The 16,943-nt window shown below is 45.1% G+C and overlaps 1 protein-coding gene across 2 annotated transcripts in view; it reads right to left on the bottom strand.

The window, feature by feature from the left end:
• The window catches only part of LOC141517410 (heat shock 70 kDa protein 4L), a 63,451-nt gene extending 56,474 nt beyond the window's left edge, over positions 1-6,977 (bottom strand). Inside the window, exon 1 of one of the 2 annotated variants that reach the window (XM_074228381.1) lies at positions 6,616-6,977. In XM_074228381.1, the coding sequence (XP_074084482.1) occupies positions 6,616-6,722 (107 nt within the window). In that variant the 5' untranslated portion in view covers positions 6,723-6,977. The remainder of the gene's footprint in view (positions 1-6,615) is intronic. The other variant, XM_074228380.1, reaches the window with a different exon arrangement.
• Positions 6,978-16,943: the final 9,966 nt, after the last annotated feature.

Below are 16,943 nucleotides of genomic sequence, written 5' to 3'. Positions count from 1 at the left end.
TTCTGCCCATTTCAAGCTTTCCCAGCTTTTTCTAAAACTGTCCACTTTATCACATCTGTATAACACAATAGTAATTCCTACTTCGTGCATTTAAAAGATGTTTCAATGGCCCTTCTTTTTTGGCATATTTCTATGGCTAACACTCCTTCGCCTTGACCTCCCCCCCATTAATCAAGACTGGGGGTGGGGGGGAAGTTATCTTGTACCATACAATCCAATCAAACCAAGTAAATTTACATACAATGGTCCTTAACCAAAAAAATACCTGCCTCTTTATTCACCTTGCTTCCAATACCTATCTGGGAAGAGATGGATAACAGACTCTTTTATGTTCTCTGAAGACAAAGTTGGTCAATGCATTGATCAGAGTTCTTCAACCTTTTCAAAATGTTTTTTTTTTTTCCACAATGCTACCTATCCCTTAATAAACTGGTATCTTGGATAACTCTACCATCTGTTTGTACTTTCCATTATTTTCTGAAATTGTCTCACTGTTTCTTCTATAGTAGGAATATTCCATTATTTATATACCACCATTTGTTCAGTCATTCCCCAACTGTCTCAGAAGTAATCAAAGTCACTCCCTCAAATTTGTTTTTTCCCCTCTCCCTTTACTTTCTTAAGAATTTGGATCAGAAAGTTTGTTTTCCTTATTTTCCTTCTTACTGTCCCTCCTAACCTACAGCTTTCTACCCCCATGTTGGGTTTGATGAATTTCCACAGCAGACACCTTGAGTATGGTTCAACCCTCCTTTGTTTTGGTTCACAAAACTGAGATTCATCTCATGTTCATTCAGCGACCCCCCCCCCCCCATTTGCTCCCCTTCCTAACTATTCTTCTCAAACTCCCATTCATGAGAAGAAAGCAATCCTCTTATACTTGCCTCCTAAGCTCAGAAAAAAAGCAATCCACTCCTCAGGATCTGTTCTTATATATTACTGATATAATTCCCTCAATTTAAATCCCACTGAGGATATTAACACTACACTAGTTTCTTCTCCAATTAGAATAATACCCACTACATCATCAAATAGCTTCTAAAATCTCAAATAACTTAAGTTTCTTTGGAGTCTTGGGTTTGTATTTCAAAACTCCTATTCAGAAATGATCTTTTCATATAAATGTTTGAAAGTTCTTTTTTCCATTATTGGTACATTTTTTTCCCCTCCTGTAAAAGATTAAAGTTTTGCAGGATAAGCTATTAGTGGTTATAAACTTCTCTGAATACCACATTCCAGCATCTCTCAGAGTACAAGTTTCCAGGTCTTGTGTGATTCTATGATCTCATTATCTGAACTTCTCTGTAGATATTCATTTTGATTTTTTTTTCTTTGATAGGGGCTTCTCAGTTTTTTTCAAACACACCCGGGATTTCTCTTTTCATGGATTAGACTTTCTAAAATAGTGTCCAGGATTTTTAATTGATCACAGTTATCAGGGTGTCCAATGATGCTTAAATACTCTCTTCTTCATTTACTTGCCAGGTCCGGTTGTTCTTGATATCGGATCTCTTATTAATCCACCAGCCCATTTTGTTTTTTGTTCTAATTTTTTGTTGCAGTCTCATGTTTGGTCTACCCTAGTTTTCAGGTGGTCTATTACTTGGGTAAGGTTTATTTTAATGAGTTCTCTTCTAAGCTACACTTTTTCTTCCAAATTCTTTTCTCCAAAATTTTTAATTTCATTTTGATCCTTTTTTTTCTAGTTATTCACACAGTTCTTTTGGAAAATTCATTCTCCCCCCCCCCCCCACTCCACCCCAAACTTTAAGTCTCTGCCCAAATTGTTAGTTAGCTTTTCTCTTTTGGGGATTTATCTGGTGAACCTGGATAATGTTTCCATGAATTTGTCAATCATCTTAAGCTCCTGAATTGGGACTTTGTTCCTTTTGAGACAGGTTCCTTCTTCCATTTTTTTATGTGTAGTATAAGGGTGGGATGAAGTGGGGGGGGGGTTCAAATCCTCATACCTTCTCTTCTGAGGTTAGACTCCCCTGAATCTTGGGGTGTGAGCCCTGCATCTTTAGGACCCTCCCTCTCTGTGGTTCCGGGCTGCCAGCACTTTTGATGTCCTTCCCTTGGAAAGGAGTCCTCCACACCTGCTGCCCCAGGTCACAAAACCCTGCAGGTTACCAGGCCATCAAGGCTGGACTCATTGGCCTGGAGGAGAAACTGACACTTACTTTAGGTTCTCATTGTATTTTTTGGTCATCTTGAGCCAACTTTCAGAATTTTGCAGGAGCATTAAGTGGAAGCCGGTCCATCTATGTTGTTCAGGCAGCCCTCCTGGTCCAAAGGGAATCATTTTTTTTCTGGTTAAATGGTAACATGGAAGGAAATGCACTGACTTGACAACAAAAGGACTCCAAGTTTAGGTAGCCTAATTTTGTAAATCTTTTCCTTTTTTGTCTGTTAATGTACATTTCTGCTACAAGTACGTATATTATGGCCCTCACTTTATATAACATAGGCTCCTAAAACTGTTAAAAATTACTTTTAAATAGATATATAAGCTACTACTAATTTTAAAAGTTATCTTGCTCATTTTAACTACCTTCTTTAATCAAAAGTCTTAAACAGTAATGTTAAAAGAGTCAAAGGCATTTTTTAAGACAAATGCTCTGTGTGTCATGGATTTTTAGGCAGTTTTTCTGAATCTTTTTTCTTGAAATGTTGAAATGCATAAAGTAAAATATATAGGATTACAAAGGAAGCCAATGATATTTAAAGTTTCAAAAATAATTTAAAAACAAGGTTCCAAAGAACCTCACAATCAGACCTCTTAATCTTCTTTTTAAAGATATCACAGTCAACACAAATTTAGAGGGAAAATGTAAACTTTAATCCCTCGAACTTTATTCAAAATGCACTGAGAATCTCAACAAACCTCAGTATCTACTGCATACCTACAGTAAACAAGCCAGGAAATGTCTCTTAAAAATACAGTCTAGAAACAGAAAAGTACAGTGACGAAAGTGATGGCCTTAATTAGGAAGACCCATCAAGCCTCCCATACCTGAATTTCACGGAGGCACAAGGCCTGGGGTCGCTGCTGCCCAAGAGCCTGAAATGCCGCAGCAGCTCCTCCAAGAGGAGGAGGGGATTTAAAGTGTGTGGCATGGGAAGTGGGGCCTGGCAGCTGGGCTCCTCCGCTCGGCAACTGAAGCAGCTGCCATCTGGCTTGAGATTATCTTTCCACACAGCATTTGCTCCCCGCAAGACCTCTCAGTTTCAAGGCAAATGACCCTGCACACAGGGTTCTCTCTCCAGTCTCTGGGCCCTACCGGAGACCCCTCATTTCCTGCAAGACTCAGTTCAAGTGCCACCTTATTCTAGAGGCATCTCCCAACTCCTCCATCATCCTTCTCTTTTTTTAGATTATCCTTATTCACTTCTCAGTAAACACTTGCTATGTCCCTCCTCCCAGTAGCAACATCCCAGAGGACTGGCACCCATTTCACTTGCAAGTCTCTTAATCTTTCAGTACTCTCCCCAGGCAAGTATGACTCAAAGAGTTCTAGATTTTCTTAGGAAGATTTCTGGGCCAGAGGCTTCCTTGGAACCAAAATGAAAAGCACCTATAGTCTTAGTATGTACCTCATCTGGGGAGTAAAAAAACAAAAAATAAAAATAAATCCAAAACACATTCTCCAACATCGAAACAGGAGCTGTTCAAACTTTGCTTTTCCTCATTAAACAATTGTTAAATATTTACTAACCTGGAGGTCATTAGTGATTCAAAACCAAAAAAGAGAGACAGTTCTGGTCCCCAAGGAGATAAATTCTACAGAATAGTCAACAAATATCAATGACACTAGGGGCCCTTATAAGGATTAACACACTACATTCTTTTGTTAAATAACAAATTCCTGAAGGGCAGGGGGTTGGTTCAGGGATTTTTCATCTGTTTAATACAAAAATTATTTTTAGGGTTTTTTGGCAAGGCAAATGGGGTTAAGTGACTTGCCCAAGGCCACACAGCTACGTCATCATTAAGTGTCTGAGGTCAGATTTGAACTCAGGTACTCCTGACTCTAGGGCTGGTGCTCTATCCACTGTGCCACCTAGCTGTCCCGCCTTCAATTCTTAGGAAACCTTATCCGGCTTTCTACCGTCATGCCTTTCCTCCATCCCCAACTGCCTGTAACTGGAACAAAAACTGTTCTTCCTTTCCTCCCTCAACCCAGCATGTTACATCTTAACCTCTAAGGTCACCAGAACATGTCCCACACCCCCTAAATAATTTTCTGAGTTACAGTGTAGTGATGTGATTTCCAGTTCTTGGATGATATTTTTTCTGCTAAGATATTCCCCTGCACCAAGTAGGGCTTCATTCACATAGAAGGCCCTCAATCAATGTGCGGGCCTGAAGTAATTCAGGAGATTAGAGAATTTTCGTAACAGAGGCTTCACCTTGAAATGATCTGGAACCAGGCAATTTTTGAAATAATTCAATTGATGCTTTGGGACCCCATTTGGAGTTTTCTTGGCAAAAGACATGTTTTTGCCATTTCCTTCTCCAGCTCATCTGACAGATAAGGGAAACTGAGGCTGAGAGGGTGACTTGCCTGGGGTCCTTCAGCTGATAAGTGGCTGAGGCCCGATTTGAATTCAGGCAGAGGAGCCTTTCCAGACTCCTGGCACTGCCCTCTGATGCCATCTAGCTGCCCAAAGAAGGAATGCGTAGGTGCCAAAGGTAATTTTCCACTTGGGCGAGAGCTGCCCTAACAGACCCCGCTGGGCACACAACTGCGAGAGCACCTGGTTTCCAAGGATCTAAACTGTGGAAAAGGCACTGGGTACATGCCCTCAAGAAGGTGGGGGAAGGGGGGAATGGCTAAGAAATCATTTCTATTAGAACATTCTGAAACCAAGGGCACTTCACCCAGCCCCACTCCTACTGAACCTCTCTCTCTGTGTTAATGAGAAAGAATGGGTCTGGATGGATCAGGTGTCCTTTGAGCTCTGGAAGATGGACAGACTAAAGTGGCATGATTCAACGCTCCCTCTAGTTTCCACATATCTTGTTCCCCTACTAGAGGGTGCCTACTTCAGACTATTTCCTTAGCTTTGCAAAGCACCTGACATTTCAGAAGTGTGTCTGGATTCATTTGGTGATCTTTACTGCAACACAATTGACTCAAAGTTCCTAAATTGTTCTTTAAACACAACATGGATGTCTTGAAAAACTACAATATCGCTAGACATGAATAATTAATAGGTGCTTTCCTTTTTTATCAATTTAGATTTTTTTTCTTAGAAGACAGCTAATTCAAAGTCTGCTATGAAATATCTGGATGTTTTTTTAGAAGACAAATGGGGCCCTACCCAAAATGTGCCTTTTCAGATAGAAGTATTCAAAGAATGTTTGTGGAAAGAATGGCCATCCAAAGATAAAGAGATGCACAGACAGATGGTCAAAGGCTCTGACACAGGGCCTTAGTAGTTTAGGAGTACAGCTCCAGGCAGAGAATACATCACAACCAGGATCCTCCAGCTTTCTTTTTGGTCATGATAGGGCCCCTGGAGTATACAAGACCTGAGAGTTTGAATCCTGTCTCAGACACAAGTGGCAAGTCACAACCTTTCTGGGCCTTTCATCAGTAAAATGGATATAATAAAGCACCTATGTCACAGTGTAGAGATTACGTATCTAACAAAGTGCTTTGCAATTTCAAATTTACCAACATCTTTTTTAGTCTCGATTTTCTCTTTACTACCTGGGCTCACTTTCTTTTTCACAAGCCTCACTGCCTTTCCCGAGCCTTTTCAGTCCACAGAAGCCATCCGGCTTGTCCGTCTACCTCCAATCTCAAGGCAACGGGGGACTGGGAGTCGAGCAGTCCCCAGGCTGGGGAGGCTTTCCACCATCAGAGCCCACAATGGCCAGGCGGACGGTCCCTAGCCAGTGCCCTACAGACGTCAAATGTAGTTTTTGCAGGGTTAAAGGGAGTCCTCCCTGTCTGCTCCATGTGTCCAAGTCTTGCTTTGCGTCTTTGTCCCTTTAGCCTCTGCCCTGCCAAGCTTTGCCAGCCTTCAACCCTTCAGGTCTGGAGGCTGCAGAAAAGGGGGCCGGCTTCCACCCCTGCCCATCCTTCTGCAAGGACCACCCCATGCGGCCCCTCTGGACGGCGAGTCCACGGCGTCTGCAGTCAGTGAGCCGCAGGGAAGGGAGTGGGAAAGCTCTGAGGAGGGACACCAGCCAACAGGATAATGCAGACACACATGCGTACACATATGTACATACACGTATGTACACACACACATATATGTACATAACAGTAATATACACCCAGAAAGGGGGGCACATTTTCTAAAAACCAATCTGATGGCCACCATCAACCCAAAACAGCCTGGTGGGTAAAGTGTGTGCTTCCAAGGCACACTGGCCTGCCGAACTGAAGCTGTCCTGAGGCCCCGTGCGCCCCCAATGCCCCCCGCCCGAGGAGGGCCGCGGCGCGTGTGCTTGCACTCCGCCGCTTCCTGTCGGGGCGCCTGCCCCCCCCCGCTCCCCCACGGGCCTCTGCCAACAAACTTCGGGGGCGCGCGGCCCCCTTTGTGCGCGGCCGCCCTCCCAAGGTCACTCGCCCCCCCACGCCCCCGGGCCGCACTCACGGGGTGCAGCGGTCGCTGTACTCGTTGGCGATGGTCTCGATGCCGCCGCTGCGCGCCACGGCGATGTAGCAGTTGAGGAAGCCGAGGTCGATGCCCACCACAGACATGCCGCCGCCGCCGCCGCCGCCGCCGCGCTGGGAGGGGCTCCTGCTGCGGGCTCGCCGCTGGGGCTGCGAGGGGCGAGGAGGGGCCCGCGGGCCGGGGGCGGGGGGCCGGGGCCGGGGCCGGGGCCGGGGCCGAGCCGGGAGGGAACAGGGGCCGGGCCGGGCCGTCCGCCGCTCGCCGCCGAGCCTCCGCCGCCCACTGCGGTTCGGCAGCCGCGAGCCGGCAGTTACTGGGCTCCGCGCCTGCGCCCTCCGCGCCCGCGCCCTCCGCGCCCGCGCGCGCCGCCGCCCGGCCGCCGCGCGCGCCGCCGCTCCGAGGCCGCGCCCCCTCCCCCCCCGGCGCGGCGGCCGCCCGCTTGGCCTTGGGCCGCTTCCGGCGCTGCTCGGGCAACGGCGCCGCCGGCGTTCCGGAAAGATCTCGAAGGCGCGGGCGGCCGCTGGAGGGGCGGAGCGAGGCGGGGCCGGGGGCGGGGCGCGGGCCGGGCCGCGGGGCGGGGCGCGCGGCGGCGCGCGCGGCGGCCGGGCTGGACGGGCTGGCGCGCAGGCGCGGGCCCCGGGCGCCGGGCGGCGGGAGGCCTTGGCGCAGGCGGCTGTGCCGGGCGGGCGGCGGCGGGAGCGGCGGCGACGGCGCTGCGGGGCGGCGGGCCCGGGGGTCCTCGGGGCGGCCCCCCGAGACCGCTGCTTTAGCGCTTCCGGGCCTCAGCTTCCCCCATCTGTAAAACGTGTGCCCCGAGGGTCCCTTTGACTACGGTGCCCCCCCCCCCCCGGCGCGCGCCGCCCCTCCCCCCCCGTGCTGGTGGGGAGGGGGCCCGGGCCCCAGGGACGGCCCCCCCCCCCCCGGCCCGGGGCCCCGGGCACCCACCAGCCAGGAGGCCTCCCGCCCCTCGCGGGCCCATGCACCCCGGCCGCGGGGCGCTCCTCCCCGGCGGGAGGGGTTTCGGGCAGTGCCGCGGCCGTGCCGCCCCCTGCCCCGCGCGCCCGGCCTTGTCACGGGCCTCTGTGAGGTGGCGGCCCGGCCCGGACACGGGGGCCCTGCCCGCCCGAGCCCCCGCCCCCAGCCTGGCCCGCCGCGGAGAAGCCAACCAGCCGCCCGCACAGGTGACGCGTGCGTGTGTGTGTGCGCTTGTGTGTGTGTGTGTGTGTGTGTGTGTGTCCGTGCGCGCGTGTGTGTGTGTGTGTGTGTCCGTGCGCGCGTGTGTGTGTATGTGTGAGTGTGTGTGTCCGTGCGCGCGTGTGTGCGTATGTGTGAGTGTGTGTCCGTGCGCGCGTGTGTGCGTATGTGTCAGTGTGTGTCCGTGCGCGCGTGTGTGCGTATGTGTGAGTGTGTGTCCGTGCGCGCGCGCGTGTGTGCGTATGTGTGAGTGTGTGTCCGTGCGCGCGCGCGTGTGTGTGACCGTCTCCAGTGAACAAGCCGCCAAAAGAGAACGATGGGCACTTTCCGAAAGGTATTCAATATTCGGATCAAAAATGCTTTGCATGATTCAAACGAGAAATTCAAGCGAAAACGACTGGGACGTGCCGTCTCCTCCCCCGGTGGAGGCAAAAGTGACAAAATGGGAAAAAGGGAATTGTTGGAGGGGATCTGGAAGGTCAGGCACCCCGAAGAACTACTGGTAGGCATATGAAGAAATGGTGAGAAAGGCAAGCATGAAAGAAAAGCATTTTTTAAAAGCAATAGGTAGATAGGGAAACACAAATAGAACCTTTGACATTGTTGGATTTAGCATATACACACACGACACACAAGATTCATGGTTTCATTTACAATATTCCTACACAATCTATGGAAATGTTTATGTTTGTCAAGTTCAGAATAACTTGAAAAAAAAGGAGAAATAGTGTCTAGTCACCTTTCTAGATGTTACCAATGTCAAAAGACTAACAATCGGGAATCAGTGCAAAAAAGAAAACCCCTAAGAGAATTTCGGGGCTCAGTCCCCAAACAGAGAAACATGAGAAATGCAACCACCCAGAGTATGGGTACTGCATCTTGGAGGAGCTGCACTGTCGCCTGAGATGCTCCATCTCCACCCCCACACACTGCCTTCTGGGTTCTCTGGCTTCCTCTAAGGAAGCCTTTCCTGGCCTTCCAGCTACTTCATGCCTTCCCCTCTTGGATTACCTTCCATCTGCTCTGAATACATCTTGTTTGTACATAATTATTCACAGGCTGTTAGAATGGGAGCTCCTCAATACCTCCACAAGGTCTGTAACCCAAGGAGATCATCAGAGGGAAAGGATCTACATGCACAAAAATATAGCAGCACTTTTCATGGTGGCAAAGAATTGAAAAATTGAGGGAATGCCTATCAATTGGGGAATAGCTGAACATTAGCAAGTTGTATATGAATGTAATGGAGCACTATTGTTGCTCTAAGGATGCTCTCAGGAAAAATTAGACTTAAATGGACTAATGCAAAGTGAAATAATCAGAACCAGGAGAACTTTGGACACAGTGACTGCAGTAACATTGTTCAAATTTCAACTATGGCACCAGCCCTGGAGTCAGGAGTACCTGGGTTCAAATCCAGCTCAGACACTTAATAATTTCCTAGCTGTGTGACCTTAGGCAAGCCACTTAACCCCATTTGCCTTGCAAAAATCTAAAAACAAAACAAAAAATTTCAACTATGAATGACTTAGTTCTTCTCAACAGTACAATGGATCTAATGACAGTTTTTGTCATCCAAAAATTTATCTTAAATCCCTGTCACTAATAGAGTCCCTATTACTTCTTGGGGATAATGAACTAAATTCATAAACCTATTATTCCCTGTTTTATGGGGATAAAAAACGACTTGGTTTGTTGTTCCTAATCAGACTCTGACCAGGGAGGTCATTGTTCTGTGAGTTTTACAATCCATTCCTCCCCCACCTTCCTAGGAACATAAGCGCTTTTTTTTTTTCAAGACAATCCAAAAAGGCTTTCTGGGAGAAGCCTAATTTCTAGAGCCAGGTTTGGAAGAGCCAAGCCAAGTGGCTTCTCAAATAACAGCCTTCAGCTTTAAACTAAGACCCAGAGACCCAAATCTCATTCATGAATCCTGGCCCTGAAAGAGCATGATGCACACTTTTCCCATGGATACTGTGTATATTTGTGGGACAGCTTCACCATGTTTACGGATGTAATGACTGTTGTTGCTATACTTTCTGAATAAATGCCTTTACTAATGCTAAGGAATGACCAATTTGGAAATATGTTTAGCATGATTGTACACGTGTAACTTCCATCAGATTGTTTGCTATACTGGGGAACCAGAGGGAAAGGAATAAGGAAGGAAAATGTGGAACTCACAATTTTACACAAAGGAGTGAAGCGGGGAGCTCCCAAAGCATAGTCTCTTTGCATCTCTGTCCAACCTGGTATCATCTCCATGAAACAAGATTCCGGAGGTGTGGGGGTGCTTCCTTTGTATTAGAAGCTACTTGAGGGCCTAGATTATCTTTTAGTTAATTAGCACAGTGTTTGGCACACCAAAGGCATTTAATAAAGGTTGATTGCCTTGGGTGGAGACCGTTTTTGCTTTTCTTGACAAATTCCTGGCCCTTGACATAGTTATTGGCACACAGTAGGTGTTTAAGAAATGACTATTGTGCAATGGAAAAAAGTAATCATTAGACTTGGAATTAGTGGGTGTTGGGGTCCAATGCTGATTCTACCATCAACAAACCTTGGGAGAATTGCATTCTCTGGGTCTCATATTCCTTAGCTTTAAAATATGGGGCTAGACAAAATGACTTCTTAGGATTCTTCTAGATCTAAATCCATGACCCTATGATCCACAAGAGAAAGCAAACTTAACCTGCAAACTATTTGCAGCTTTCACAAATAAAGGGGCACATTTTGTTCATATCAAGATAGATGAGACAGGTGAGTGGTACAGTGGATAGAGTACAGGGCTTGGAGTGAGGAGGACTGGGGCAAATTGGCCTTCAGGTAACCTAACTGGGTAACCCTTAGGCAAGTCATTTCATGACTTAAGTTTATTCATCTATAAAATAGGGATCATCAGAACTGTTATCTCACAGGTTTCTGTGAGGATCAAATGAGAAAAGTATAAAAAAGAGGTGGCACAGTGTCTGGCACATCGTCAACATGATATCAATGCTGCTTCCTTCCTTTCCCCTCTTACATTAAGCTGATAGGCTTGGTTCTTCCTGGTATTCTGTCTACCCTTAGCTCTGTCTACTTCTGGCCTCAAGTTAATGGGTCTAAAGGAGCAGATGGTGGATCATGAAAAGAAATCAGTCTTGCCAAGGCATCCCAGTTGGTTTCCTCACAGTTGGCATCTGCAAGGGCTGACTGTAATCAAACTGCCATGTCAGAGAGGGACACAGCGTGCACCATCTTCAAGTTCTGCTTCTCTATCTCCAGAGTTACTAGGGTGGTACCTTCCTGTGACACCTTCTCCCAGGATGCAGTGGATGCCAGAGTCATTTTGCCTCTCAAAGAGCAAGCAAAGATAATGCTCCTGGATCCCCAGATTTCTATTTCCTCCATTCCACTGCCTCCAATTCAGGTAGTAATTACCATCAGCCCACTTGGTCTGTGATGTAGCCACTCAGCCCCATGAGAAAGAAATACTCCTCCGTCCTCCAGCAATGAAGATATAATAACAACAGTCACAATTATAGTAAATAATTGATGAAACAGGCTAGATGGTACAATAGATAGATCACTGGCCTTGGAGACAGGAAGATGGGAATTGGAATCTGACTTGAGACACTTGACACGTTCTACCTGTGTGACCTTGGGCAAGCCGATTAACCCTGACTACCTCACATCCAGGGCCATTTCTGGTTGTCATATCTGGCCACTGGACCCAAATGGCTCTGAAGGAGAAAGTGAGGCTGGTGACTTAGCAACCCCCCCCAAACCCCATTTATGTGCTTTGTCATGGCATTACCTCCCCTGAAATCATGGTCCTCTTTGAGAACAAAGGACAAACATTATCAGCTAGAGAAGTAGGGGACTATGGGTGAGGAATGTTATCACTGTCCAATGCAGCCCTTGATCCTTCCCTCCTCAGTGTTCTCTCTGTATCCCCTAGCCCTAAAATTACTTTGTATATATATATATATATATGTATATATATATATATATATACATATATATATATATATATATATATATATATACATATTTAGGTTTTTGCAAGGCAAATGGGGTTAAGTGGCTTGCCCAAGGCCACACAGCTAGGTAATTATTAAGTGTCTGAGATGGGATTTGAACCCAGGTACTCCTGACTCCAGAGCCGGTGCTTTATCCACTGTGCCACCTAGCCGCCCACTTTGTATATGTTTTGTAGTCATTTATCTGTATACAGATTAGTTTCCTCCCTCAAAGAATCTAAATGCCTGGAATGGTTTGGGTTTTTTGTCTTTCTGTTCTCAGCATTTAGCACATAGTAGGCCATAGAGTAGGTCTTTATAAATGGTTGAGTTGAAAAGGAGAGGTTTTTGCTTCTTCCAACTAAAACCACCTTATTTTACTTGGCATTCTTCTCCAACTTTGAAAATTTCATCCACATTTGAAGTACAAGCTTGAGAAAATTAGTCCTAAAGTCATTTTAGTGCCTCATATTCACGTCTTCCTAATTTCTTCTCCTCTACTATCCCCTTGACCTTAAACAACTACCTTTCATTTTTCTCCTTCACTGACCAGTTGATATGTCCAAAAAGTCATCTATGGTCATTGCCAAGCCCTTACTGTTTAACATTATGCAATCTGGTCACTACCCTTACAAATCCAGCTGGATTACTCTCTCCAAGGTCACCATCATCCTCCAATCTTCATCAAATCCTGTGGCCTTTATTTTTTTTTTTTTTGCAAGGGAATGGGGTTAAGTGGCTTGTCCAAGGCCACACAGCTAGGTAATTATTAAGTGTCTGAGACCGGATTTGAATCCAGGTACTCCTGACTCCAAGGCCAGTGCTTTATCCACTAAGCCACCTAGCCGCCCCCCATTCTTTTTTTTTTTCTGAAGTCTTTGGAACCCTTTGGATTCCATGATACCACACTGGTTACAGTTCTCCCATCTCTCAGACCACTCTTTGGTCACTTTGGACAGCTCCTCTGACTCTTCCCTAATTTAAACACCAATGTTCACAGATACAATCGCTGGCCTTCAGGTCTTTTTCTCTCCTCTGGTATTTTCACTCATTCTAATGAAGCAGATGACTTCCAGATCTCTAGCCAATTCTTACTCCTCTCCCCAGGTCTAGTCTCACTCAAAGAGATGGCTGGTATGCAGTCCCCCCCCCCCACTCCTGGCACATGTCCCAAATCACCAGTTGCATCTTTTCTAATGATCTGTTTCTTCTGGGTCACACAGATCTTCCATTGAAGTAGATTTCAACCATGTAATTATAAATCCTAGATCAGAAGTCATCTGGGCTCATTTTATAGTTGAAACAGGAGCAAAAAAGGAGAATGACTTGTGTCCTTCCGTTAAGTTTTGGCAGAGGCAGAGCTTGAACTTAAACCCCTGAGTCCACATCTGCAACTCCTTCCACTGTATTCTGCTAGTCCTTATTTTTGCTTCTTCCCACAGAATCAGTTCACCATGTCCTGAAATCATTCTTTTATCTACTTCCTTCTGACCATCTGCACTGCTACCAGTCTCTCAGCTTGGCAACAGGGACTATTTGTTCTATTTCTGTCTTCAGGGCTTCACACATAGTAAGCCCTTCTTATCTTCTTTCAATCATTCATTTGTCCTCCAACCCATTCTATGCACTCTGCCAAATTCACATTTCTATGACATTGTTTTAGCCTTGTTACCTTTCTGTTTAAAACCCCTCAGTGCCTCCCAACTTTAGCCTGGCATTACAAGATCTTCCATGCCCTGGCCCAAATCTGTGCATCCTTTAGTCCCCTAGAAACGCTTCGTGCTCCAGTTAAATTAGATCATTTGTTGTTCTTTGAAAGTCTATTTCTCCAGCTACCTTTCATCTATGACGACTTCTGCTGATCCCTTCACCTGGAATGAACTCTCTAACTCATCTCATAGAGGCAGCCTAGTGGTCCACTGATTACAATACTGGGCCTGGCATCAAGAAGACCTGAGTTTGGGGCAGCTAGGTGGCACAGTGGATAAAGCACCGGCTCTGGAGTCAGGAGTACCTGAGTTCAAATCCGACCCCAGACATTTAATAAGTACCTAGTTGTGTGGCCTTGGGCAAGCCACTTAACCCCATTGCCTTGCAACCCTCCCCAAAATAAAAAAAAACCATATATATGTATGTATGTATGACCCTGGGCAAATAGTTTAACTGCTGCCTGCCTCAGTTTCCTCATTTGTAAAATGAAGATTATAATAATAGCACTAAGTGGTGAAATGACTAGAGTGTCAGCTCTAGAGTCAGGAGAATCTAAGTTCAAATCTGACCTCAGATACTTACTAGATGTGAAACACTGGACAAGTAACTTAATTCTGTTTGCCTCAGTTTCCTCATCTGTCCAATGAGCCAGAGAAGGAAATAGCAAACCACTCCAGTATTTTTGTGAGGAAAATCTGTTATTGAGGACTAAATAAGATATCTGTAAAGCACCTGACACTGTGCTTCCCTCCACTCCATGTAAGACTGTCCTGTTCTTTTCTCCCTACTGCATCCTACCATGTTTTCTTTTTCTTTCTTTCTTTCTTTCTTTCTTTCTTTCTTTCTTTCTTTCTTTCTTTCTTTCTTTCTTTCTTTCTTTCTTTTTTCTTTTTTCTCTCTCTCTATTCTTTCTTTCTTTTTTCTTTTCTCTCTCTCTATTCTTTCTCTCTATTCTTTCTTTCTCTTTCTTCCTTTCTTTTTTCTTTTCTCTCTCTCTATTCTTTCTCTCTCTCTCCTTTTTCTTTCTTTCTTTCTTTCTTTCTTTCTTTCTTTCTTTCTTTCTTTCTTTCTTTCTTTCTTTCTTCTCCATGTCTTGGTAGATTGCTTTTTTTTATTTTTAATAATCTCTTTTTTGCAAAATTTTGAGTTTCACAATTTTCTACCTATCTTCCTTTCCTCCCCCCTTCCCCTGACAGAAAGCAATCTAATATAGTCTCTACATGTATAATCATGCTAAACATAGCTCCATATTAGTCATATAGTGAAAGAACATTAGAGGGGGAAAAAATTCACAAGACTTTTTTGGTCTGCATTTAAACTCCATAGTTCCTTCTGTGGATTTAGATGGTTTTTTTCCATAATGAGTCTTTTAGAATTGTCTTTGATTATTGTTCTTTTAAAATGAGCAAGTCCCTCATAGTTGATCATCTTCCAATGTTATTGTTAATGTGTATAATGTTATTCTGCTTTTGCTCACTTCACTCAGTATCAGTTCATGCAAGTCTTTCCATGTTTTCTAAGCAGAACTCACTTTTCCATTCTTCCTCTCCTACTGACTTCTAAATTCCTTGTAATCTGGCTTCCATTTTAATGATTCTATTAAAATGCTAACTAAAATGGGCTATTGCTGATCTTGTCATCCAAAGGCCTTTTCCAGTCCTCCTCTTTTGCTTCCCTTGAATCTGTGAGGCCCCATTTTCCCCAGTAATTCCGTTCTCCCTGGGTTTTCCTGATACTCCTAGTTATCTGCTGTTCCTTCTTTGTCTCCTCTGCTGAAAGACTATTCCCATACTGCCCATTTTGTGCAGATATCCACAGAGCTCTGCCCTGGACCCTCTTCTATCTCTTTACTGTTTCTGTGGGTGCTCTAACTAGTTCCTCTTGGTTCATTATTATCTCTTTACAGATGACTTATAAATCTCTATGACTAGCCTTCATCTCCCTCTCAAACCCTGAGGCATGCATTCCTAATTGCCCATTGAACATCTTTACCTAGCTATCCCACAGTCATCTCAAACTCAAGTTGTCATTCAGCAAAGATCTAGTAAGTGCTTACAGTAAGCAACAATAGTCCTTTCCTTGTACTTCTATATCTTAGTGTCCTCTCTCTGAAATTAGCCCCAATTTATCCTATGTGATAAATTACTGTTTTTATATATATCATATCCCCCACTAGACTGTAAGCTTCTTGAGAGCAGAGACTGTCTCTTACTTTCACTGTATCTTCTGAACTTACAACAGTGTCTGGTACATGGTACAGGCTTTATAAATGCCTGTTTATTGGTTGACTGATGGTCCCTACTCTCAAGGAAATTACATTCTAATGGGGGGGATAATTGATGAGTAAATAGGTATATGTAATATGTGAGTAAAATGATCAGGTGCTGTCACAAAACCCTAAAATCAAAACCATAACCCAAACCCAATAGTATAAATTTAGGAACCATTGAGGGTTTATTGAGTTTTCCAGCCAATGGGACAGAACCAAAGGGACAAAGGACAAAATTTATATAGATTTCTATTTAGGCAGGTGAATTTGGGTATGGGGCATCTGAACATTGACTGTTGCTGGGGGATTCCTAGGGTAGAAATACAGGAAGTGGTATCCTTTGATGGGGCTAGTATCAGAAAAGACTACTTCAGGGTAGGTATCTCATGTAACCTGCTCTCTTAGATAGTCCTAACCTTGCTGTGCCAAGAGTGAGAAAGGTTACAGGTATGATGGGGAGTCAGAGGCAAGATACAGAAACCATAGATAAAATGGAGCTGTTGCTTTCCTGGTTACTAATGCATACATATAGGAGAGATGAAAGATAGGGAGGACTCTAGCAGGTACAGGGAAAGATTTCCTTCAAGAAATGGCATTTGAACTAATTCTAAGAGTTGGAATAAGGAAGGAGAACATTTCAGGCCTTGGGAATATCTTGAGTTGGGAGATGGGAGTGTCTTGTCTTGTTCAAGAAACAGTAGGAAAGCTGGTGTTACTGGATCACAGATTAGGTGGAGGTGCATAATGCATAAGAAGACTGCACAGGTGGGTAAAGATAAGTTATAAAGGGCTTTGAACTCCAGAGGATTTGATATTTGACCCTGAAGATCAAAGCCACTGGAGTTATTGAGTAGGGGAGGGACATGGTCAGACCAATGTTTGAAGAAGATCAACTAGATAGATGAATGGCAGATAGGCTGCAGAGTGAAGAGACTTCTGTCCAGGAGATCAACCAGCTTGCTATTGAGGTAGTGTAGGTATGAGATGAGGGACTGTACCAGGGTGGTGGCAGTGTCAGAGTAGAGAAAGGAATGTATGAAAGAGATGTTCCAAAAGTCAATTGATAGGCTTTGGATATAGGGAATGAGGGTGAGGAGTTGATGATTCCTATATTGCAAGCCTTGGTGGTTAGG

The sequence above is a fragment of the Macrotis lagotis genome, chromosome 3 (assembly GCF_037893015.1).
Source record: "Macrotis lagotis isolate mMagLag1 chromosome 3, bilby.v1.9.chrom.fasta, whole genome shotgun sequence".
Classification (NCBI taxonomy): Eukaryota; Metazoa; Chordata; class Mammalia; order Peramelemorphia; family Peramelidae; genus Macrotis; species Macrotis lagotis.
This window is presented reverse-complemented; position numbering and strand designations above follow the sequence as displayed.